The 27,671-nt window shown below is 36.4% G+C and overlaps 1 protein-coding gene across 3 annotated transcripts in view; it reads right to left on the bottom strand.

The window, feature by feature from the left end:
- Positions 1-27,671, bottom strand: part of bchs (WD repeat and FYVE domain containing 3 bchs) — a 1,305,514-nt gene that overhangs the window by 934,630 nt on the left and 343,213 nt on the right. For all 3 annotated transcript variants that reach the window (XM_090399415.1, XM_090399420.1, XM_090399430.1), the window contains exon 18: positions 14,910-15,147. In XM_090399415.1, coding sequence (XP_090255541.1) covers positions 14,910-15,147 — 238 coding nt within the window. The remainder of the gene's footprint in view (positions 1-14,909; positions 15,148-27,671) is intronic.

Genomic DNA, 27,671 nt, shown 5'->3' with positions numbered 1-27,671 from the left:
CTTTTCATAACAAATCAAAGAAAGATAATACAATAAATGCAATAATACACTTCATTCTGAATTCATTTCATATTACAAATTATTATTATTATACAGGTATCTCCAAGGAGTGAGAAAACTTATAGTAGGAGATCCATTATACACACACTGGAATTCACACAATACCTATCATACCTCTCCTTAAATTCATTCACTGATGAAGCACCCACAACCACCTCTGCCAACCCACGTGACACATTCAACCACCCTACAAGCAAAAAAATCTAGTCCTACCACCCTTGCTAGCCACATCTTACACAACTTCCACTGATGACCCCTTGTTCGCTCTCTTCTTGTCGTGTCCTGAAAAATGTCTTCCAGTGTCAATCCTATAAAGCCCCATTTAAAACTTTAATACTTCTATCATGTCTCTCTTTTTCATCTATCAGCTAATTTTTGAAGCCTACTAACGATCAATTTATTCTCACAGGGAGCATTCCACACACCTGCCACAATCTTTGTCACTTGTCTATGAATTCTCTCCATAACTTTATTATCCCCATGGAATCCCAGAGTTCAGATCTGTGCACAATGTTCAGTTCCCATCAATATAGTACACAGCTTCTGATATTTTCCCAAATTACATCATCTTACACTTGGCCACATTACACTGTCAGACATTTACCTTTGTCCACACTGCAAGTCTGTTTAAGCATAATCAGCAGACATCATCTTCTAGTTCAGCATCATCAGCAAATAACTAAATATTTCCTATCAAATAATTTTCTATATCATTGATATACAAATTAAACAACAGTGAACCAAGTACTGAGCCATGTGGTACACCACTGGTCACCTGATCAGTGGGAGTCTTCTCCTGGACTCAATTCCTGCATAAACCACTCTTTGATATCTATCCATCAGCCACCCTCTAATACAAATAATTAGATTCATATCCATCCTCATTTGCTCCCACTTATGCAATAGAGTTATATGTGGAATCTTGTCAAATGCTTTTGCAAAGTCTAGCAATATTACTGAGTAGCCATTTTGCTTCTCCAACTCTATTATTCTTCTTCAACCTTTTGGTTTTGTCCACTGCTGGATGAAGGTCTTCCCCCCATGGTTTTCCAGATCACTCAGTTTTCTGCCTCTCCCATCCATCTCACTCCTGCAATTTGTTCCAGTTCATCCCTCCACCTTCTTCTCGATCTTCCTCTTTGTCTTGCTCCATCAATTGGTCTCCACTCTGTTGTTTTTCTAGTCCATCTCCCATCACTGAATCTGGCAATATGGCCAGCACATCTCCACTTAGCCTGTTTAATGTATTTTACAATATCCATGACACCTGTTTGAGATCTTATCCAGGTATTTGTCTTTCTATCTCTTAATGTTATTTTTAGCATACTTCTTTCCATGCGATGTTGTGTTGTTCTCAGCTTTTTGCTTAGGGCTTCTGTTAAAGTCCATGTTTCTCCTCCATATGTTAGGACAGGAAGTATGCACTGATCGAAAGCTTTCCTTTTTAGACTCGCACGGATGTCACTTCTGAATATGTCTCTCATTTTCCCATAAGCCATCCATCCAAGGTGAATTCTTCGTTCTATCTCTTTTCTTTGGCACTCCTCAAAGGATAACAATTGGCCCAAATATACATATGGAGTAACTTGTTCTATTTCATGGTTTTCAACTTTGACAATTCTATGGTTAATATATTTATTCATCATTATTTTTGTTTTTTCTCTATTTATTTTTAATCCAATTACTCTGGAGGTTTCATTCAGCTGATTTAGCCTTTCTTCCAGATCTTCAAGATTATCTGCTATTAGGACAATATCATCTGCAAATTTCAGATGATGCAGCTTTTCTCCATTTATGTTTATTCCTTTTGTTTCCCAATCAAGGCTTCTAAAGACTTCCTCTAGTGCAGCTGTAAATAATTTGGGAGATATGGTGTCACCTTGCCAGATGCCTTTTTGTATTGGAAACTTTTTCACTGTTTTTATATAATTTAATTACAGAAATTGCACTATTGTAAATATGTTTTAGTGTTTCAGTATATGGTTTCTCAGTTCCCTGGGTTTCAAGTGCTTTTAGTGTTGCAGATGTTTTAACTGAATCAAATGCTTTTTCGTAGTCTATATAGGCCAGACATAAAGGTTTATTGCATTCAATTGATTTTTCAATGAGCTGTCTTAATGTGTGAATATGGTTCCAAAGTATTATAATTCTTTCTAAATCCAGCTTGTTCACATGATTGCATTCCCTCTAGTTTAGATTTTATTCTATTATTTATAATTTTTGTGAAAACTTTATATATGGTGAGGAGTAGGTTTATAGGTCTGTAGTTTTTAATTTCTTCAGGTAATTATTACTCAGCAGCCATATAAATTCCTTTTCCTTCCCTGCCTGTGACCATTCCTCCCCCCATAGTTGAAATACCCCCATAATAATTATTTGACCTGTACTACTCATTGTGCTAATTTGCAAGTGCATGTTATCTGCATTGTCCCTTATACCTCCTGGATATTGCCCTTTTTAAAAATTAATATTAGAAGGGAATTGTTCCAATTTTTTGGAATTTTTCTCAGTTTTAGGCATTTATTAAAGAGTTTAGTCAGCTGTTTGATTAGAGGGCTTCCTCCCAGTTTTAAGAAGTCTACCATAATACTATTATTGCTCAATTATAAAAAGCAAGCGATAAAAAAACTATTTTAAGCACTTCATTTCTTCAGCCTCAATTCTCATATCAGTAATGTCACATCTGTCATTGCAATGTCACCACCTAGATGGTATACCCCTGCAAAATGCTCACTCAGTAATTCGACTATTTGGTTTGGTTCAGTTACTTCTCCCACAATCAGCACTTTTTAAAGTCAATCTTCCATTGTCATTCCTCCTTTTGACACATATCAAAAGAATTCTTTAGGGTTTCTTTTGGCCTTTGACAGCTAGCTTTCTTTCATAATATTGGTCTTCCTTACCATACTGGTCACCCTTCTTGCCTGCACTTTATACTGCTCATCGACAGGTTGATTACCTTTTTCTTTATAATCCCTCTACAACCTTTTCTTTGTGTGCATTAGCCTTCTGACTCTAGGTATTACTTTCAGATACTACTCTCTTCAAACACTCCTTGACCACCTTTCATGCACCACCAATATCTCTCCACTCCAAATTCTTATGTCAGGGCTCTGCTGAAAGTTGACTCCTCAGCTTGTCATAATCACCTGCTTTTTAATTCCATATATATCTTAATAGAAAATTCTGAATGTCTAGCAATCTTTCAGGTGAAGACTTGCACAATCACTTTCTTCAAGTAGAGGTAGCATTAGTGTTAGCTAGATTGGTTAGTGTTAACTTCTCTGATACAATGATCAGATCCAGCAATTTTAAACCTTTTGTCCCCTCCATTACATGTTGACCCAGGTAATTATTACTCAGCAGCTATATAAATTCCTTTTCCTTCCCTGCCTGTGACCATTCCTCCTCCCAATCTCTGTGCCCATAGTTGAAATACTCCCATAATAATTACTCAACCTGTACTACTCATTGTGCCAATTTGCAAGTGCATGTTATCTGCATTCTCCCTTATACCTCCTGGATTAGAGCAGTAACCAATTACATATTTAGTCCTGTTGGCCTCTATCTCACACTAGATAGCCCCAAATGAACTGTCCTCTGAATCTCTGTTCCAATGATGTACTTCTACTCTTTTTTTTGGCTTGAATTCATAGACTATCATTAGAACCCCCCCCCCACACACACACACACATCCTGTTCCTTCTGTACTTTCTGAAGACACTATATCCTTAACATTCTATTTCTAATGCGATATCATCATTAGTCAAACATGTGTCACTAATGCCTATAACTTTTGATCACGGTGTGCTAACCAATGCAAAAAACTCCTCAAACTAAATACATAAACTGCAATACCACCTTCATCTCACACCCTCCCTTATATCTTGTGTTACTCATCCCACTAAAGTTTATTTCACACAATGTAATCAGTCTCCTACTTACTAACCTCTATGTTGCCTGGACCCACATTCACCTGAATCCTCCCCCCCGCCCCAAACACTTCAGCTTTCTTGACTTTGTACTTCAGAATGATCAGTGAACAACACTTTCTCAAGACTCCTAACATCAAATCCATTTAGATGCAAGCCATCCACCTTATATAGATCCTTCTTTTAATTAAACACATTTCTCAAATCCACTAACTCCAAACCATTCCTACTGCACAATCTGTGCAACGACCTGTTTGCAATCACAGCTCTCCATCTCAGCTCATCTCTATCATATGTGGCAAATCAAACTCACAACTGTTACTTTCTCACTCTTCTTTTTTGCATGCACTAGTGTTAAATAAACATATCTTTCAATCTTAGCTCTTCGTATCCTTACAGCCCTTCATATTACTGACATCCTTAATCTTCATTCCAGGAATACATGATTTTGTCACAATCTCCTCAAAGGCTCCATGTATCAATGAATTGCCATCCAAAATCCAATCCTTAGTTTCACGTTTTCTCTCTCCTTTCTTTTGCTTCTGTGTCATACTATCTGATAGGTGCTTCTCTAACCATTCAATCTCACATTTTGTTTTGTTGAAGAACTCCAAGCAAGTGCACTATCTTTTCCATTGCTATCTGGTTCTTCTCATCATTTCCCACCATGTTATTAGTATATCACTCATACTGATTGCAGCAATAACCACACCAATTGCATCATCACGCAATCCCAAATATTAAACCTTTAAAAATCAGAAAATTAAGCACAGTACCCTTACAGTTAATCAAACAAACACTCATAAATATAATGATGCAAAAGAGGATGACTTAACTGTTGCTAAATGCTTCCAAAATGAACTTATCTGTTGGCACCAAAATTCATCACTTGCACTGTCTTCCACCCTCTCATGGTGAATGGCTAAGAGAGGATGGAATACTACATAATACCACATAAACTGACAGAGTATTATTAATTCCTTAAAAATAATAGCATGTTTTACTTGCTATTACAAATACCTAAAGTTCAAAAAAATTCACTATTACAATTACCGTCTACCAGATGACATCAAAATCAAAGCCAAAAAATTATGCATTTTGCGGCACATGATTTTCAGACTATTCATCGACAGCTGTAAATTTAATTCTTAAATTACTTTATTATCAATATTTTAATCGGGTCGAATGTGTATACACTTTTTCCCAATGTCCCAAGTAATGTATGTTTTTCTAAAACCTTCCTTTTGCAGTCAATATACACACTATCTACCAATAATTGTCCGGGTTTGTTAATAATATAAAAAACAGTGTACAGATAGTAGGAAACAGTATTTCACTGCAGCAGTTGAATACAGGAGGTATGGCAACACTATGTGAACCCAGTGACTTCGAGAGAGGTGTCACCGTGGACTGTCACATGCTATTGCTGCCCAACTGGAGCATCCAAAATCAATGGTTGGCAATTTGATCAACAAATGAAGACTTTCTGGCATCACTAGTGCAGGAAAACACCCAGGGTGGCCACCAAAAATGACTGACAGGGAGGATGGTGTTAAAATGGATGACACGCAAAAACCGCTAAAATTGGCACAGACAGTGATGAGTTCCAAAGTACCAGTAAAACCATGGTGAGCACTAATACTGTATGAAAAGAATGCCATCTACTGGGTTTCCACAGAAGAGCACGACTAACAAGCATCACAACAACAAACAAGGTGGCTCATCTGGCCTAGTGCAAAGAGAATGTGAACTAGAAAACTAGTGGAAAATGGTACTCTGGAGTGATCAATCAAGGTTCACCTGTTTCCGGTCTGAAGGCAGGGTGTGGAGACAGCCTCGTGAACACTTGTTACCACAGTGTATTGTACCCACAGTAAAGTTTGGTGGTGGTGGAGTAATTGTGTGGGGTGCATTCAGCTGGTTTGAAGTGGAACCACTGGCCATTGTCCGTGATTCCATGAAGGCAACTCAGTACCTTTATACCTTTATATTCTGAATAATCAGGTGCTGCCTATACTGTGGAATTTTTTTTATGGAAAGGACCCATATTACTATCAAGACAACAATGCCCCATGCCACAAAGCTGCAGCTGTTATGGACCGGTATGAAGATGTGAGTGTTAAACAACTACCCTCGGCTGCAAAGAATCCTGACCTCAACCAGAGCAGCGTGACCTCAATCTGTCTCTGAACTTAGTGCTGCTTTGATGGAGGAATGGACACAAATTCCACCTGATGTCTGCCACACATTGGTGGAAAGCCTCCCTCAAAGGATGCAAGAGGTAATCAAAGACAAAGGTGGACATACCTGATATTAGGGTTTGCCTGTTGATATCGATTGTAAATTGCTCAAGTCTGATGTACACTATCTACCAATAATTGTACATCAGACTTTGGCTCAACATGGCATATTTAAATGCCTTATTTCCAGAGTTCATGCCATCTATTCTTTGTTTGATCTACTTCAGAAAGAAATTTCTACAATTAAAGAAACTGCCATTCTCAATGGTTACACTCTGTAAAAAAGAGAAGATTATGAACCAATTTTTTCCATCCTCTATTAGAAGATAAGAACTCATTCAGAATCGCAATCAAGAAAATTTGCATTTCAAGGCATTTCAGAGCAGATTTCTTGCACTTTAAAGAAGTTTAATATTTCTATAACTTTTAGGTCCATAAATTCAGTTAGCTCACTGATGCCATCTCTACTGCTACCTGGATTCTATTTAGTCCCATGCAACTACAAGTTATTCCACTTTGAACAAACAGGCCAATCTGTTTCTGTACACCTTTCTGATCATCAATCCTAAACTGCTTCCAAGGAACAAATCGAGTCTAGCAAAACATGGGATTATTAATACTAGCCACAGGATCCTTCAGAACAATGTCAAATTACTACATATATGTTCCCATAAATATGAGCATCTCTTTAAAGAAAGTCCGAAGTACTTCAAGCAATGATCAAATATCAACCATACTCATGGACTCTATGCAAAAATCTGGGAAATTATTATTAAGAACTATACTGATTATTTATATAAGTTTTTATTAAATGTAATACATATGCTTCAATTATTATCATCATTATTTTTTTTTTATAATCACAAGCATGCATACCTGAATTGATCCTAATGGTATCATTTTTTTACCTGGCTGTCTTGTGCCTGCATATAAGGAGAGCTTTCATTCTCCATATAGCTTCTTTGTTGTTTAATTTTTTTTTTAATTTCTAACTGTTTTAGACTGATTATGATCCATGAATCAAAATATCTTTTATTAATCCATTAAATATTGTCAACTATGTCTACATTATGTATTCAGAATTCAAAGCTCTCTTTTTTTAAAGTTTTCATTATACCTAATTTTTGTTGAGCATGATGGAGTGAGCTTGCCTGTAAGAATATGTCCTTATGGATTTCTTTCATGTAGACTTTTAATGATAATCCTCCAGCAAAGTTTTTGTTGATTAGGATAACAAATAATGGTAATTTTCCATCCTTTTCTACTTCTAATGTGAATTTGTTTTTTGAATGGTGATTATTTAAGAAATATACAAAATCTTCAAGGTTCTGTGGGTGGGTTTCCAAATGATAAAGATGTTATTGACATATCTCCACCAGATATGTGGTTTTAAGGGATCAGGTTCTACTTCCCCTCAAATTTCTACATGTATAAGTCGGTAATAGGAGATGATACATGTGAACCCATTGCAGGACCATATATTTAGTAATAAAATTTTACTTTCCAATTAAAGAATGAAGATTTGAGGCAATGATGTAAGAAGAGACATGTGACTTAAGAAAGAAATAGGTCTTCAAGGATCTCTACTGATTCTTCCACAGATGAGTTGGTAAACAAGTATATCAAAACTAGCTAATATTTCTGATGGAGAAATTTGTATGTTTGAAAATTTGTCTGCAAAATGCACTGAGTTTTTCAGAAAAGAGTTTGTATGATGACAGATATGAGGCTTGAGAAGGTTAGATAGGTCATCTGTGGAAGAATCTCTAATGATTCTTCCACAGATGAGTTGGTAAACAAGGAAAGTATATCAAAACTAGCTAACAAGTCTGATGGAGAAATTTGTATGTTTGAAAATTTGTCTGCAAAATGCACTGAGTTTTTCAGAAAAGAGTTTGTATGACAGATATGATACTTGAGAAGGTTAGATAGGTAGTCGTAATCCAGTACATTAAACGCATTTCAGAGCACATTTCTTGCACATTAAAAAAAAGTTTAATATTTCCACAAATTTTAAGCCCATAATTTCAATTAGCTCACTGATGTCAGAAGATATTCCATCTCTACTGCTACCTAGAGACCTCCTGCCATACACTATTGGACAGAGAGCAATGTCTGTTTTCGACACACCATATAATCTAGAGGTGATCAGGTGTCTGGATTTCAGTTGATTGTATTTTTAATTCTTCTGTAATTTCAAAAGTACTGGAAATCATATCATCAGTTTTTATGGGTGAAGACCAAGAGGAATCATAGTCAATTTCTGAATATGCAAAAGAGTCGATTACATTGAGGTGATCTTGCTGTCACAGTCCACACCATTTAAAATGACTGTTGAATTCTCTTTTTCTGCTTTAAGTATAATGAGTTCATCATCGTCACATAAACTTCTTAAAGCATCTTTCTCTAATGAAGTAATGATATTTTTTGGCAGACGACTGTTCAATAAAAGTGAAGCACTAAGTAATGTTGTATATAATGCCTCCTCATGTGATGACAGAAATTTAGTAACTTAGCTTTTCAAAAGTGGACATTATGGCAAGTGTTGGAATAATGGCATAATTATTTTTTTTATTATTATTATTAAGCCCTCCATGGAGTCAAAAGACTCATCGTGGGAGGTCCTTCCTATGAAACACAAAGTCTATCAAGACTCATCGAGGGGGGTCAGTGGGAAGGAGTGATGACAAGAGGCCATCCCTGGAAGTTACGAAAGGAAACTGTTTGCAAGAGGGTGAGGAGTGGTTTCTTTGCATGGAGGGTAGTTGAACCATGGAATGCATTTCCTGATGGAGTGGCGAGAGCGAGAACGGTCAATGAGTTTAAGGAGTGGTATGATAGACTTTGTGTTTCTCAGGGGGGAGAGGACCCTCCCTTCGATGAGTCTTGACAGACTTTGTGTTTCTTAGGAAGGACCTCCCACAATGAGTCTTTTTGACTCCATGGAGGACTGAATAATAATAATAATAATAATTTAATACCAAAAAAAACCCTGTTAATTTAATTGTAAGCAAATCTTGGGTGAAAGCATTTTAAAATTAACAGGGTGTTAATTTTCACGTAACATATGGACTGGAAATTTTGCTCGTTAAATCAAGGGTTTACTGTATCCTAAAAATCTCTATCTGACCTGAATCCTAGCTGGGTTCTTTTCCATGATTCCCTTTCCTTTCTACTGTTGTTCTTTAACTTCTTGTTCCATCAGACAATCTTTTGATGTAATTATTCCAAGCATCTCGAATATATATCTATGGTTTCACTTCATTATCTGATTCTTTTCACAATACATTTGTAATTTTCAATAGCCTCCAAAAAATTACAACTTTCATGTTTATCTTCTATATTTTCTTTAATGTTTACTTCTAAATTTTTAACCAAAGTCTTCCCATAATTTGCAATTACCTACTTTCACAAGTTACTTCATTTTCTTTTTATATTTTTCTCTGTATTCCTCAGAGCACATGCTGACTCCATTGCTAGGAACTTTTGACACACTTTCTTCTGTGACTATCTCATTACCTTCCTGAGTTCACAATGGCATTCCAATTTTTTTTACCTTGCATACAACTATTTCATGTGCCTCTGTGGTATAATCAATGTTTTTTCCTGATTCTGCCAATGAGTCTTCAAGATGTGATTATGGTTTTCAAACTGATTCAGTTTCTCCAATAAGAGTTGTACACTTGAGTCTACAGTTCACATCTGAAAGCTGCTTGATTTTGACTCTTTTTAAAACTTTCTTATATATTTTCCCATATAATATTCATTTTTATCCAGCTCAAAACTAAATAGTGATCACTTACTATTTTAAGACGCTATAATTATTTTTGTGGGGTGCCTGTGTAGTGTTGTGGGAAAGGTATTTCCACCAATAGCGCTGGAGTACCTAAAAAAAAAAGACTATTACAAGTTTGAATCTAGTTACTACCTAGAGAAACTTTTTCTAAGCCCTTCTTCAAACCTTTCCCAAGATAGACAATCTGTAGCATGGATGTGTCCATGAAATGCTGAATTTAAATCATGCATCTCAAAAACCAACCACAGAATCCATACTACTAAAAGTAAAAATGAGTGTTTAGGTCTAAGAACATAAGATGGTGAAAGTTCCACATGAAAAAACACAATTTATACACAAGAAGGTATATTTATAAAACTATCTACCTTATCCTAAAAAATTACAGTTACAAATGCTAATCTAGGTAGGTTATGGGCCTTAAGGGAATGTGAGTAACACACAATATTTTATCATTTTATACTCTTGTGTTTTAAAGTAGCATAACATACTGTTATCAATAATAACACAGTCAATAAGACATTTATTATTTCTCATGTCTTCTCTACACACGAATTTGTGCATATCTTTAAGTTGACAATCACGTTAGTGATGACTACTCTATGACCTAACCAAAAATCTAACAGATGCTTTGCTTTTAAAAAGCAAAGCCCTTATTAGCTTTGCTCTTTAATCACAAGTTTCCCCAAACATTTCTATATGTCTAGTATTTGGAATCATGAAGTAGCATTTGCCATGTTTTATCTCTAGAGAAGGGTTTCTGGTTTCCATTCCCATCCCCTTTTCTGGTTACATGAAGTGCAGGTGAATCTTTTAACAAGGGAAGCCAGTAACTCCTCCATTCAAGGGTACAGCTGTAGAGCTGTTTCCATAGGCAGGCTGTCAGGTAGCATAGGGGATGAAATCTCTTGGTTACTGTTCAGGAGCCTTTCCTATCAACTGGTGAATAAACCTGTTGTTGCTGTTTACTTTTCCAGGCTGTGCCTGGAGGGAGTCTATGCACAGCAGTAGCATGCAAGAGGCGCTGTCCAAGGCATACTTAGATTAGAATCTGTGCACAACCTGTGGGAGACAGTAGTAATTCCATCCCTCTTTGAGACCTCCATTGCCACTGCATGCCCCTGCACTTCATATGTGTACCAATATTTTATTTCGGAGTCGCTGCAAAAATAAAATGACCAAAAAAAAAAGAAAGAAAGAAAGAAAAGTGTGTGCATGTACACGCACGCATGCATCGGCATCTGCAGAGGGGGAAAACAACCCCCCACCCCCAGATCTACTTGTGGAAAAAACCCAAAAACTTAAAAAATTAAATAAAAATTTATTGATGTAATTATTTATCTCCAAGCTTTGCCCCCCCTCCCCCTGGAAAATTTTCTGAGGATGCCCATGCATGCACATACAAAAAAAATCCAACAAAATCTCTTCCATGCAATAAAAATAACTTTCAGAATGACTTTACTAACATCAGAGTTCCTAATTCCAATATCAATGATGTGCACCATCATCTACAAGCATCCAAAAACTGATACATTGTCTATCACTAAACCACAACACTTCACCTCAACTATTCTCATTACATCTTTTATGATGCCTTTCAGAAGAAGGGAGAGACTTGTGCAGTCGTCATGTGTGATATTTCATACCAGCAGTTATCAGACCTGGAATTTCCTTTATATGATCTGATTAGGCACAAGATTTTCTTACTTCACTTTGTCACTGTTACCATTCTCCAAACTGAGATAACTTTGCCAATCTACTTGACTTATCTATCTCTGAAAGTTGATAGTAATTACACAAACAGTGTGATAATCTATCTTGGGGATTTCAACATACACACTTCGAATCAGCTTCTCTTCACCAACTTTATAGATCCATATGGTAAAGAAGCTGAACTGTTTGCTAATAGTAATGATTTAACATAAACTGTTTGCCAACACATCAGAATTTGAGATAATCCTCATCATTCTCTCAACCCCATGGACCTTTTGTTAATCAGCTTACCCTCCAAATACACTGCTAATGTTATCTCTCCTCTTGGCAAGTCTAATCACAAATTTCCCTTCTCCCAGTGGTTCTCAGCCTTGTATTCTGTGACCTTTTGGACTTCTATGCCTCATTTCTACAGTCTGATTACTGCTTCCCTTCTGATTCTAGCACATGTTCTGATCTAATAACAGAATTATACTTGCTGGAATAAGTGCTTTTATTCCTCACTCTATTGCAAACCAACCTTTATCCAAGCCCTCAATACTCCAACAACTGTGCCAAAGCAGTCCAAGTCAAAAGTTTAGCATATGTCCAATGACTAATCAAAAACTTAAGCCTCTCAACTCAGCTTACATTACAACTTGTAACAATTGCAAAAAAAAAAGTTAAATTCAAAGTCAACTTTGTGAAGATAAATATGCTTGTCTTTGTTCAAATGGCAGTGACGCCTTCTGGTCCTTCCATGTTTCCACCTCCATCATACATCCTGATGGAACAATAGTAATGTTTCCTAAATATAAGACAGACCTCTTGGCATCAGTTTTTAACTATAATTCTTATATAAATGACTAAGGTGTAAATGGTGAGATCCCTACTCACCATTCCACAAATATTAACAGTACACCTCCTCTGTAATTTCTCCAGAAGGACATTAAGAAAATACTCAATAGCCTGAATATCAATAAGTCTCCTGGCCCTGATGGTATTCCTCTACTTGTATAATAAGCTAGTGCTCAGGAATTCACACCAAAACTATATCACTTCTTCAAGCTGTCATACTCATCTGCTTTATCCAACTACTTGGAAACAAGCTTTTAAGTCAAACATTAATCTATTATTAGACCTTAGTACTCTCAGAAATAATGAGAAGGTCATCAAAAATGAGCTGCTTTACTGCTTGGAGACTCACCAATTGCTCACTGATTACCAACATGAATTCCAAAACTCTCATTTCTCAACAAATCTTGTTGCCAACTTCACTCACCTTTGGATGCACACCAGGGAAAAGTTCAGAGAAATTCAACTGGTCACTCTTGATATTTCCAAGACACCTGATGAAGTCTTTCATCGTAGTCTTCTTAACAAGCTGCCATCTTATGGTGTTCCTTCTTCTCTTTGTGAATGGATTATCAGCTTGCTCTCAGGCTATTCATTCGCTTCGGGTTTGGTTGATGGTTATTTTTCATCAGATTTTGCAGTTAATGCTGGTGTATCTCAGGGCTCAGTGCTGGAACCTACACTCTCTTCCTTGCATATATCAATGATCTTCTCTTTCTGGCATCCAATCCTATTCACAGCTCTGGTGACGACAGTACTCTCCACTTCTCTTTTTCATTCTCACCACCTTGTAGTACTCAGGTAATTCACACTTCAAGACCTTCTTTAACCAATGGTTTAAACACTGATCTCACCATTCTCAAGTGAAATGAGGACAACCTGGTGAATTTTAATGCTGTCAAAACACGATCAGATCTCATTTCCTGGAAGAAGGCCTATGCTTACTCTTTTTCCTCTTCGCTAGTCACAATTCCAGTAACTGAAATTTTCTGTATTGTTGATCATGCTCATAAGGGGGGGAAAAATGCAGCAGGAGTAACTAGACTTCAAGTGTGGAATCATACAGTGCTCACTGCAAGCTACTGTACTTGTCCTCCAGGTACAACCAACCTGGCAAAATATGCAGTAGCTGGATTATTTGCCAGTTGAATGGAAAGCCTCTAAAAGAGTTACCATCAGGTTCGCCCCATGTACCACAGAGCAGTTAGCCAGTAGAAACTGCTTTACAGCTATACTCACATTAAGGAGGAACTGGTTACCTAATTAAAAGATATGATTTTGATTAAGGTTTCACAGGCTTGACAACTGTTTCAACTACTGATACTCACAGGAGACTAGGCATACTCAAAATCTTTAGGCTCTTCTGAAAGTTCACATATGCAAATTAAAACTTTTTGATATGAGATGGCTACACTATGCAAAAATAAGGTTTTTTTTGTCTTCTTAAGGTTTCTGCCTGGTCGCTGATGACAACCAACAATTTGAAACAGCTATCAGTCCAGTGAAACCATAATCAGAAGCACTGATAAAAGGTGAACATAAGGTTCATCCCATGCACTATCTACAGCCGGCCTGCAGAAACTGCATTACAGCTATAACTTTATATGGAGGAGGTACTGTTTCCTCATTTAAAGTTATGCAAAGGCTAAAGTTCATGTCTTAATTAATAGCAATTTTGATGGCAAAGGTTGGATTCTTGTAAGTTCTCTGGTCATTTCTGAAACTTTTAAGTTCAAAGTTAATTACTTGGCTATGAAATAAAAATGGATTTTTAATATTCTTTACTTCCATACTATATGAAACTGAAGACTTTTAAGCTTTCTCTTCAGCTATCAATTTCAGCTTCAGCAATAAATTTCAGTTTCCACTCTTTCACTTTCGGCAGTCTAATAGCATCACTTAACACTCACACACAAAGGCACAATTTCATCATACATTCATTTGACAACTGTGCCCCTGGTAATGGATTCATCATACAGTATCATCTTGTTCTCCCCCCCCCTTTCACAGTATCTGTTCTCTTCCTTCTTACCTTTCTCTGCTGTACCAAAAAGATGGGTTCCTAAACAGATGAAATGTAGATCAATAGATAATAGGGTATAACTAGGATAAAAAACTGTAAAAATATGTTCTTTAATTTCTCATTAAGGTGTTAACAGGATATTGATATTTTTATCCCTTTCAAAGAGAACAGCAGATGTCCTATGGAATGTCAAATCATTAACAATATTCACATTTCTCTACTGATAAATGCATTACTAAATATCAGTTTTATATATAATATACCTCGCTAATTGAAAAGGAGAAAAAAACATCTATGACAGCATATTTACATACCTGCGGCCTTCCTGGACATTTGATTGAAGGCAAAAGATGTAACATTGAGACTACAACACCTGGATGAACAATGATAGGATCTGGTAATGGAGGTGTGAAGTTTAATAATGCCATTCCTCGTTTTGGTGATGCACTTACAGAAACATGGCATGATGACATACATGCAGCAGCAGCAGAATCTGATGAAACGCGCCTCAGAGTTAATGGTTTGGGAATTGTGTTAACTGACATATTGGGCCTGGGGGAAAACACATCAACTATACTGTATGTAACATTACAATTTTCAAAACAATAATACATAAGTAGGTCAAGGTATTGCATGCCCACACTTCATAGAACCGAGTATCTGGCAATGTGTCAAGAATAGTCAATTCATGCTGAAGGGAAGAAAGAAATAAAGGATGTACAAACTGGTCACCAACACGCGAAATCACGTGCTTTATACGTACATTTTCCAACTGTTGTACAAGCAGAACAGTTATCACTTTACTAGAATTTTCATAAAAGAAAAGCTAATTTTCCAATGTATAATAATAAATACACATCCCACGAAATGCAGTGATTACCCTAATATCAGAATGGGTTCTCCTTCTTTTGATGCAGAAGTGTCAAAGGGTCTCGTGTCTGTGGGCATACAGTACTTTGAATACAGTATTTCATGGAATATAAATATGAACTATGTCATGATGCAATGTTATGAGCCTATACACAATGTATAAAATGCAATTAAAAGTCGATGAAGAAAGATTATTCTTATAGATTTATTCTTATTCTTATTATTATGGTTTTGGAAACTGGTTTTTATTCTTATTTGTTAACAAAGTGCATGTGACAATTTATTTAACAGAAAATTGTCACATGCACTTTGTTAACAAATAAGAATAAAAATCCGTTTCCAAAACTATAATATGTTTCACATTTTGCTTTATTGCAAATTATGAATGACGTGCACAACCACTTTCAGAACAAAATAACTAATTATTTTATTTGATGAAGTGTGCCAGGGGAAAAAGATATGCAGATTGCATTAATAGAAAAAAGGCCTAAGCTTTGTATATAATGCTGATGACATCTTTTGAACCAACCCTCAAGGATTCAAATTAAATGATTACATTAGCTAATTACATTGTTATCAAATAAAATATGGACTTGGAAAACATAGATAAAATGGCTTGATGTAGGAACATAAGATGACATTTAATAAGTAGCATAAAACAGATTTAACTTGTGTATATATTTTTATTAGTGTAAGCTTCTTGCAATAGAATCAAATGAGAATTGACAGATCAAAACTCAGAACATGTTGTGTGATCCAATATATATAAAAAATGACAAGGGATGGCTTAGCTTTCTTACTGTTTAACACAGCACTTCAAAAGGTTTTCAGAGATGCTAGCATTAATATAAGGGAAACTATTTTCTACAAGTCAGTGCAAATTATAGCATATGCAGATGATATCGATATTATAGGAAAGGCACGAAATGCAAAGGAAGAAACTGTCATCAGTTTAGAAAAGGCAGCAAAGAAGATGAATTTGCAGATTAACTAAGAAAAAACAAAGTATATGACAGTAACTAGAAAGATTTGCGATAATAATCCTTCTCAAATTGAAATGCGTTCCTATAAATTTAAAATTGTACATAGTTTTATATACTTGGGATCAGAAGTTAATTGTAAAAATGATATCGGTACTGAGATTCAGAGACATATTCTTTCCACAAATAAATGCTTTTGTGGACTTAGGAAGCACACAACTAAAGTCATTTCTGATCTCAAGAAAAACAAAGATAATGATGTACAAAGTACTTGCAAGACCAGTATTAACTTATGCCTCTGAAAACTGGGTATTATCAATTGCAGACGAAAGGTTGCTAGGTCTGTTTGAAAGAAGAGTTCTCAGATATATTTTTTGGAGCAGTACAAGAAAATGGGGTGTGAAGGAAAAGATATAACCATTAACTATAGAGATTATTTAATGAGCCAGACATTATTAAGTACATGAAATAAATAGTTGGCTGGACACATTATATGCATGGATAGTAATAGAATAGTTAAGAAGATGTTTAATGCTAAGCTGGAAGGGAAAATAAAAATTGGAAGACCTAAATTATATATTTAGTTTAATCTTTATCTAAGTGTAAGCAAACAAAGTTTGCACCTGAAGTATCTTCAGGACTGGGGGAAGTGGTGGCAAAGGTGGACTGAGTTTTCATCACTTTCCTTAGTATCCCATAATGCAAAGTGCATCTCGCGGACATGTATAATGCTATGCATTATGGGAAGGGTAACTACCCAGACCGGTTTCGACCTTTATTGAGGTCTCTTTTTTTGCCACGAGTTGCACCAGTCCTGAAGATGCTTCAGCTGCAAACTATGTTTGCTTACACTTGGATAAAGGATTAAACTAAATATATAATTTACAGTCTAACCAAGTGAAAAAACTTCCAACATCTTTCTCTAATCCAGAGTAATTTAATAATAGGTGTGACACCTTTTGGCAATTGGCATATGGAAATAAGACTTCTACATTGCTTCAACCTTGGTATCACCTCTGGGTCTGTCTCCCACTGAAGAAACCTCAATAAAGTTCGAAATCAGTCTGTGTAGTGACCCTTCCCATAATGCATAGCATTATACATGTCAGCAAGGAGATGTGCTTTGCATTATGGGATACTAAGGAAAGTGATGAGAACTCAGTCCACCTTTGCCATGAGTTACCCCCAGTCCTGAAGATACTTCAGGTACAAACTTTGTTTGCTTACACATGGCGTTAAAGGTGAGAATGAAGGTAAACATACAAAACAATTGAATGAATCATCAGAAAATAAAAATGATGACACTGATGCAATGAGTGAGATTGCTCTATTACACAGAGCGATACATAGGGCAAATCGGGCTGGAGCATTGGCAAAAATGTTTACCAAGCATAACGACTAATAATCGGCAAAATATGAGAGAAAAAATAAGGGTATGATAGTGAGTGTAAACAAAATGAAAGAGTAAGTGTTGCATGGAGATTCCTTAGTAAGAGGTGTGTTAGTTGAGAGTTTAACAAAATCGTACCAACCTGGTGCAAAGGTTAAGAATATAAGTGAGTCAATTAGAATGCAAAAGCAGTGGGTGAAAGAATTGATAGTGATGGCAGGTACAAATGATTTGAAAGGAAACAAAATGGCTATGAGTGAGGATGTGAAGGAATTGCATGAGGTAGCAAAAGAGAAGAGTGAGAGAGAGTTAGGATGGTGAGTCTGTTGCTGCGGTATGACAGTGAAGAGTATAGAAGGAGGGCCAAAATTGCTAATGACTTTATGCATGAATTATGCAGGATGAGTGGTGTGGAATTTGTGGATGTGTGGAATGAGTTCGATGGGCAAAAGGAATTATATAAAATGAATGATTTACATTTGAATGGATTTGGTGTACGGAGACTTGAAAAGGTGTTGTCAAATGTAGTGGAAGTGAATGTGCAGAATCAGGGAAACTAGAGTTATTAGGGGAGGGGTGGAAGTAGATATGCAGACTTTAGGGAGACAGTTGAGTGTGTGAATGTGTGAAATATGCCCAAGCGAGCAGGAAAGACCACGAATCAGAATGGGATAGTTAGTATAAGGCATGAAAATAGGGATGGGACAAATCAGCTTCTGCAATTCATGTATACTAATGCCAGAAGTATTCGGAACAAGAAGGAAGAATTTTTGGCCTTGGAAAATGTGGAATTTACAATTAAGACAGGGGTACACGTGGAATTATCGGGCTGGTAAGTATGACAAGCTTGAGAGTTTGATTGATTCAGTGCCATGGCATGTACAACTGCAAGGGATAGAAGTTGACAGTGCATGAGAGGTGGTTAAGAAGTGTTTGATTGAAGCAATGGCTGACTGTATACCTAGAGTCGGAATAATAAATCAAGTAGGGATTAAATGGATGAATAACACCATTAAGCTTGAGCTGCAAAAAAAGAAACAACTATGGAGGGAATTTAAGGAGAAAGGTGACTGGTAGGCACATTAACGGTATAAAGCGCAGGCCAGAAGGGTAACGAGTGTGGCAAGAAAAGCAAAAAAGGATTATGAAAGAACATTGGCCATGCAGGCTAAAGAGAATCCCAAACAGTTTTTTCAATATGTTGCAAGTAAAAGAAAAAATGAATATGGCAGAATGATTTTAAAGAATGCCGATGGTAGGGAGGTAACCGAATCAGTTGATATAGTTGAATTACTGAGCGAGCACTTTGCAAGAACATATCATCCAGGTGGTGACATTGCAGAAATGAATGAACCGATAGATTATATGGGAATTGTGGTGAATGAAGTGCAGGTGAGTAGTCTATTGCAAAACCTCAATGTCAATACATCTGTGGGATTGGATGGTAGTATACCAGCACGTGTAGTATGTGAAGCGGCTAAAGAATTGTCAGTACTCTTGACCATTTTGTTTAATTTGAGTCTCAGGTCTGGGTTAGTCACAAGGGGTGGAAAGAGGGGAAAATAGTTCCACTGCATAAAGGAGGTTCCAAGACTGCTGTTGTAAATTACCGACCGATTAGCATATCAGGTCTTGGAGAAATTAGTCAAGAGAAGAATACAGGATTGGATAGATGAAAATGGAATACTGTATGGGGGACAACATGGTTTTGTGAAGGGTAGATCATGCCTCAGTAACTTGCTCACGTTTTATAACACAGTGACGACTGAACTGGATAAGGGTAACGGGTTTACAGTGAGTCTACTGGACCTTGCGAAGGCCTTTGACAGGATACCACATGAAATTCTAATCAGTAAACTGGAGCAGGTGGGGATGGATATAGGGTTGGTGAGATGGATAGGAGGGTGGTTGATGGAGAGATACCAGAGAGTGGTTTATTCAGGAGTTGAGTCCAAAAGATGGCTTGTGATTAGTGGTGTGCCACAGGGTTCTGTTCTTGGACCACTACTTTTCAATTTGTTCATTAATGATATAGGAAAGGATCTGAGAGGAAGTGTTCACTTGTTTGCTGATGATGAAAAGTTGGGTAGAGCAATTGTGAGTGCACAGGATGTCAAAATTTTGCAAGATGATTTGGATAGTTTGGAGGACTGGGCTAAGGAAAATAAATGTCAATTTAATATGGCAAAGTGTAAGGTTATGCATTTTGGGGTGAAAAGATTAGCAGCAGTATATCACATTGGTGGAACCGTACTCCAGGAGATTGATGAGGCCAGGGATTTGGGATGTTGGTGGATAGGGAGTTGAAGTTTAGAGGGCACATCGCAAAGATGGCTAAATCACTTGGTTGCTGAAAAATACTTTAACAAGTAGAGATAAACAGGTTATTTTTCCTTTGTATCGAGCCTTGATAAGACCCATCTAGACTACTGTGCTCAGATTTGGACGGCAGGGTTTCTTCTTGATGGGGAGGAGGAGGAGGAGAGGATCCAGAGATGAGTGACCAAGATGATAGCAGGACTAGGAATGACCTTATGAGAACAGGTTGAAGATTTGTGGGTTGCAGAAATTGGTTGATAGGTTGGTTGATTTCTGATCAAATAGTTCAGAAATCTTGGGAATAAAACATGGATTTGAAGTTAAGTTTTGTTGATCTGGAAAAAGCATATGACAAGGAACCAAGAGAAAAGCTCTTCAAAACACACTACACTTATATAGTGTAAATGGGACATTATATTGAATACATAGTCTCAATTTAAGCTATAAGTAAGCAGTTGCAGTTACAATTGAAGGAGGTACAGGAAGATAGTTTGAGGTAAAATCAGGTGTGCAACAAAAGTGCACATTATATCCACTGTTACTCATTATTTATATGGATCACATGATGAAGGAAAATGGTATTAAATCTCATATAAAGATTGGCAATGTTAGTCTTAGCTCTTTACTTTATGAAGACGATGTTCTACTTCTGAATCAATCCAGTATAAGTCTACAAGATTCCCTGACTAAATTGAATAACTGTTGTAAAAATATGCATTAGCATTAACAATTTTAGTGAAGATTACACAGTCCATCACAATTTTTGCTGACTTTTATATGAGACTTGTTTTTGCTAATTTGGGTGCGCTGATTTCAAATATCAAACCCATTTTTCTCTATCACATCAGGTTTTTCCTCTATGGCATTTTCTTTTTGCTAATTTGTAAGTTTTTGATAGTTTTAAAGAGGCAGTATTATTTAGAGGATCAAAAAAATCGATTTTTTAATATTTTCTGAAAGTATATACTTTTAAAAATCTGTTCCTAACTTTTTATCAAGAAATTCGAAAAATTCCCGAAGATATAGCCTATTAAAAGCTGTGCGCAGATCGGAGTCGGAGCGCTCACCGCTCTCGCTTGTTAGTAAACGAATAAATGCGTAAGAACCTGCAATGCCACATACTGGTGCTTTGAATGCGGAGGCCGATAATTAGATACATAACTACTTAACAATATTCATTAAAAATTACAAGAATATTTATAAAAAAATAACAATTTTACTTACACATGAGTTTCAGGGAATAAATTTTTGTTTGTAGCAATTTCTGCTGTGTATTCTGTGTTGGCAATCCCTTTGAATACTCCAACAGTAGTCCACCATCATGTGAGAATCCCATCTTCTTTGGCACCGATCTTCAATAGTTTTTAAGTCTTGATGAAATCTTTCGCCTTGTTCATCGCTTACAGCACCTAAATTCTCGGGAAATCTATCAAGATGACTGTATAGGAAATGAAGCTTTATGCTCATGTTGCAACCTAGGTGCTGGAAATTTTCAAGCATTGTTTCCACTAGATCTTTGTAATTGCACGCTTTTTTGTTTCCAAGAAAATTATTCACAAACATCGTAAATGAAGTCCAGGCCTCATTCTCAATTTCGTTCATAGAGTTGATGAAATTTGGGTCTCTCATTAAAGTTCTAATTTGCGGTCCATCAAATACACCGGCTTTAATGTTTTCATAACTAAGTCGTGGAAATTTTTCACATATGTATTGGAAACAGTCACCTTGTAAATCTAAAGCTTTAACATACTGCTTCATAAGACCTAGTTTGATGTGTAGAGGTGGAAAAATGATTTTTTCTCTGTCGATTAAAGGTTGATTTTATAACATTCTATTCTCCAACATTTAAGAATATTCTAAGAGGCCAATGTTTCTGACTCCAGTGTTGGTTTCTAGCCCGACTCTCCCAGAAGCATAGAAAACACGGAAACTTTGTATATCCTCTTTGAAAGCCAAGTAAAAAGTTCACCATTTTAAGATCCACACAGATGATCCAGTTATGGTCTGTATATTTTAATAACTTCAGAACCTTTTTAATGTCCTCATATTTTCCTTTAAGTGGACTGAATTGCCAATAGGAATTGAGCCATATACATTCCCATTGTGTAGTAAGACACACTTGAGACTTCTGTTTGAACTGTCGATAAATAAACACCACTCATTTGGATGATATTGTACAACACTCATTTCAGTTAGTAAACCTGACACATCGTTACAGTAAACAAACCCACGCTTATGTTTAAAATATTGTACAAGATTACTTTCCCTGCTACGATAAAAAAGTTATCTTCGTATCTTGCTCCAGTAAGTTTTTCATTTAATCTTGAAGCTAACAATTCAGATGATTACTTTGATAGGCCCAAATCTCTTACTAAGACATTCAATTCCACTTGAGTAAAACATTGCGGTCCAGAACTAGAAATTAAATTTTCATTGTCTAAATCAACATCCGGGTCTTGCTCCTCAAGAACATCTGGCATATCCCGATCATGCTCGTTCTCAAGTAAAGGAAGTCCTTTATAAATTGGCACGGCTATTTCATTGGAATGAGCAACTGGCCGAATTGCTGAGTCGAGATTTGGATATACAATTTTTTTCTTATTCTTCTTATTATAACCAGAAGTCTGAACTAAACAAAAATAGCGATCATCTATGTGATTTTTCGGTTCACGCCAAATCATTGGAATGCCAAAAGCTCATTTTTGGCGTTTTCCCTTGCTCCACTGTCGTAAATTTTCTACACATGACTTATACACTTTATTTGGAGCCCATGACCTGTCCTGATCTGCAATTTTTACGTCAAAGTATGCAAAGTACACTTTCTTAACGAAATCAGTGATATTTGACTGGGAACAGTAAAGCTGCCACAAATGTAGCAGAAGGAATCTACACTATTGACACAATTTCGAGTAGTAGACATGATGTATTTTCTTCACTGCCGACTAACATGCAATTAACAAGACAAAAAAAAACAGAGACTTTATTGAAACGTTATAAGCGCTCATCATACTTTCACGATCGATTAACGATTGACTGATTTCGATGGCTCTTTGTCCGCTATGACATATATAGCATTGATTTGTTTTAGGCAGTTGTCATCGCCTACTTTTCATCACCTAAATGTATTAGGTCGGTTATCAGCCTCTCTCACATTCAAAGCGCCAGTACGTGCCGTTAGAGGTTCTTACGCATTTATTCGTTTACTAACAAGCAAGAGCGGTGAGAGCTCCGATTCTGATCTGCACACCACTTTGATAATAGGCTATATCTTCAGGAATTTTTTGAATGTCTTGATAAAAAGTTAGGAACAGATTTTTAAAAGTACATACTTTTAGAAAATAATATTAAAAAATCGATTTTTTTTGATCCTCTAAATAGTACTGCCTCCTAAAAACTATCAAAAACATAAATTAGCAAAAAGAAAATGCCATAAAAAACCTGACGTGATAGAGAAAAATGGGTTTGATATTTGAAATCAGCACACCAAAATTATTAAAAAAACAAGTCAGATCAAAATCAGCAGAAAAAAAAAATTTTTTTTGTTGGCCAGTGTTATTATTATTATTACCCAAGACCCCGTGGAGTCAAAGATTCATCTAGGAGGTCCTTTTATCAAACACATTGCTAATCATACATCAGAAGTTCTAAAATAGAATTTCTATTTTATTTTAGTGAAGATAGTAAATGAAATAATGAAATAGACAACAGAATTAGTAAAGCTGGTATGGTAGGAAGTAAAGCTGAATAAATTTATATGGAATAAGGAAGAAATTATTCAAAACACTAAATCAGATACAAGACAGTGTTCAAACCGATTTTCACTTATGGATCTGAGAACTGATCAAAGAGTGGAGACCTTTGAAATGAAAGCTCTAAGAAAGAATCGATGGCATCAATGGCAGTATAACATTAAAAATGAGGATATTAAAAAAGAACTTACCATTGTTAGCATTCAGGAATGTGCTAGTAGTGCTAATTTCAGGTGGCATGGTCACTTAAATAGAATGTAAGAGGAAAGATTAGCAAAATAAGTGTTCTTTGCCAGGTTGGCAGGATAAAGACCCAGAGGAAGACCAAGATATAGATGGATTGATACAGTAAAAAGCACATTAAAAGACAGAAGTATAAGATCTGATCTGAAATTTTGGAGTCTTGACAGATAAGAGATTAACTGGGAGGAAGATTGTTGATCGGAACTTAGTAATGGTGTAACTTTCTCATGCAGTACTATCAAAATTATCCTGTAATTCCCCCCTTATGGTACATCAGGAATTTGATGATGGTGATGATGATGAACTCCCAAATTAACAATGAGTGTTTCTATCTTCACATGCATAACACTGCAGAGAAATGAACAGTAACAGTAGTTCCTAAACAGTAACAGTAAAACTAAATAGTATTTAGTTTACTAAATACTGTTTAATTAAAAAGTCAATTTAACCTGAGAGTTGCTGATGGGTGTAAATAATACTGGTTTACTATGATCAAAACAGAAATCAAATGGTTTCCAAACGTTTTTCAGTCTACATGGAGTATTTTAATTCGAATCACACCCTTCCAAGGGCTATCTGCTATGGCAAGTATGCAGTGGTGTAGCTAGAGCTTTTGCTGACCGGGGGCAGTCCCTGAATTTGCCACCTCTCTCAATACACACCAAAAATACTAGAAAAAGTCAAAACGATGTATAGGGAAATAAATTAAAACACTATGTTTATTTTTGAAGTAAAACTTTAATTTCATCATTCTAAAATGTTATTTTTCTTGCTTTTCTGTTAGCAAAATTATTATGTTATTAAATGTGAGTAAATCATCGATTACATTGGCGAAGTCTATTTCATAGTAATGTAGGTAATTCTTAATCAATTTTATTTAGAAAAACTCCTCTCACAACTAGCAACACTTACAGCAATTGTGAGGAAAATTCATAGTAGTATTACAATATTTGGGAATGAGTTCTCGAGACTATATTTTAGAATTAACTGCAAAAGTTTAAAAAGGTTCGTGGTGCCACCCGGGGCGGACCGCCCCTGCTGCTCCTTTCTAGCTACACCTCTGCAAGTATGTCAACAATGCATTATGCATCAACAACTTCCAATCAACAGGAATTTCATTAGAAAAAGTTTGAAAAAAATATTTAGCCATTAATAGAAAACAAGAACCAGCAAATGATTACTTAATTTTAACTTTACTTACAATTTAAGCAAGCAAATATGTCATAAACCTACTACTACTTGAAATTATCAAAATTGTGAGGAATCTTTTTGAAATACTGTCTTCTGTTAGTTAAAAAAATAAAAATGATGACACTGATACAATTTGTTAATGTTTTTAAATTTAACAAAGCAAAATAGATCAATAAAACAAAAATAGATCTTACTGAGTATGAAAAAGGATGAATTCACATTATCTTATTAACAGAATCTTAAAAAAACAAAGCAATATATTATTATTAAGATAGACCTCTCAGAAATTGAATTAACATCTTTTTCTTGAATTAATTCATGCTACTTGCACCCACCACCTCCAAAAGCAATCCATTCCAGTCATTTACCATAAATGAGGAAGTAATCTTACTCTCACTCTTCTTGACAACATTCATTCTCAGCTTCTGCAGATGTCCTCTTCCCCCACCCTCCATAAAATGAAAAATAAATTCATTTTATGACAGGTTTAATGGAACATTTACAAAAAGTTTCCAGAAGTTTGTTAGTCTCAATCATGTTGCTGATCTGTCTGCTTGCTAGTGTCTGTGACTCACAAATTTTAAATCTATTTTTATAATCTGTATTCCATAATCCTAATATCATCTTAAACTATTTTGAAAGTTTATTTTTTCACTTGGTTAGAGTATAATAAATTTAGTTTAATCCTTTATCCAAGTGTGAGCAAACAAAGTTTGCACCTGAAATTATCTTCAGGACTGGGGTAAGGTGGTACAACACCAGGACACTCCTTGCAAAGGTGGAGCAGGCTACCAACACTCCTATCTCAGTATCTCCCATAATGCAAAACACATCACCTTTAAGCATTAAGGGAAGGGCCACAACCCAGACTAGTTTCGACCTTTATTGAGGTCTCTTCGGTGGGAGCCAGGCCCAAGTGGATACCAGGCAGAAGTATTAGCAGGTCATCTCTACCTATAGGAGTTGCCAAATGGTGTGCCACCCTTTTTTAATACTCTGGATTTAGAGAAAGATGTTGAAAGTTTATTTTTCATTTGGTTAGAATATAATAAATTTAGTTTAATCCTTTATCCAAGTGTGAGCAAACAAAGTTTGTGCCTGAAAGTGTCTTCAGGACTGGGGTAAGGTGGTACAACACCAGGACACTCCTTGCAAAGGTGGAGCAGGCTACCAACACTCCTATCTCAGTATCTCCCATAATGCAAAACACATCACCTTGCGGATATGTCTAATGTTATGCATTAAGGGAAGGGCCACAACCCAGACTAGTTTCGACCTTTATTGAGGTCTCTTCAGTGGGAGCCAGGCCCAAGTGGAGATACCAGGCAGAAGTATTAGCAGGTCCCACAAGGCAATGTGTTTTGCATTATGGGAGATACTGAGATAGGAGTGTTGGTGGCCTGCTCCACCTTTGCAAGGAGTGCCCTGGTGTTGTACCACTTTACCCCAGTCCTGAAGATACTTTCAGGTGCAAACTTTGTTTGCTCACACTTGGATAAAGGATTAAACTAAATTTATTATACTCTAACCAAGTGAAAAATAAACTTTCAACATCTTTCTCTAAATCCAGAGTAATTTATTAAAAAAGGGTGGCACACCATTTGGCAACTCCTATAGTTAGAGATGACCTGCTAATACTTCTGCCTGGTATCTCCACTTGGGCCTGGCTCCCACTGAAGAGATCTCAATAAAGGTCGAAACTAGTCTGGGTTGTGGCCCCTTCCCTTATCTGCAAAGAGATGTGTTTTGCATTATGGGAGATACTGAGATAGGAGTGTTGGTAAAATAAACTGGGGTAAGGTGGTACAACACCAGGGCACTCCTTGCAAAGGTGGAGCAGGCTACCAACACTCCTATCTCAGTATCTCCCATAATGCAAATAAAGAAGAAGAAATAAGAAGACTGAGATAGGAGTGTTGGTAAAAGTGAAAAATAAACTTTCAACATCTTTCTCTAAATCCAGAGTAATTTATTAAAAAAGGGTGGCACAACATTTGGCAACTCCTCTCCTATAAGTAGAGATGACCTGCTAATACTTCTGCCTGGTATCTCCACTTGGGAGATACCAGGCAGAAGTATTAGCAGGTCATCTATCTATCTCCACTTGGGCCTGGCTCCCACTGAAGAGACCTCAATAAAGGTCAAAACTAGTCTGGGTTGTGGCCCTTCCCTTATCTGCAAGGAGATGTGTTTTGCATTATGGGAGATACTGAGATAGGAGTGTTGGTAGCCTGCTCCACCTTTGCAAGGAGTGTCCAGGTGTTGTACCACCTTACCCCAGTCCTGAAGATACTTTCAGGCACAAACTTTGTTTGCTCACACTTGGATAAAGGA

Source organism: Typopeltis vanoorti, chromosome 1 (assembly GCF_054136105.1).
Source record: "Typopeltis vanoorti isolate ZY-2024b chromosome 1, IOZ_Tvanoo_1.0, whole genome shotgun sequence".
NCBI lineage: Eukaryota > Metazoa > Arthropoda > Arachnida > Uropygi > Thelyphonidae > Typopeltis > Typopeltis vanoorti.
The sequence above is the reverse complement of the archived record's forward strand: the minus strand, read 5'-3'. Positions and strand labels throughout refer to the sequence as shown.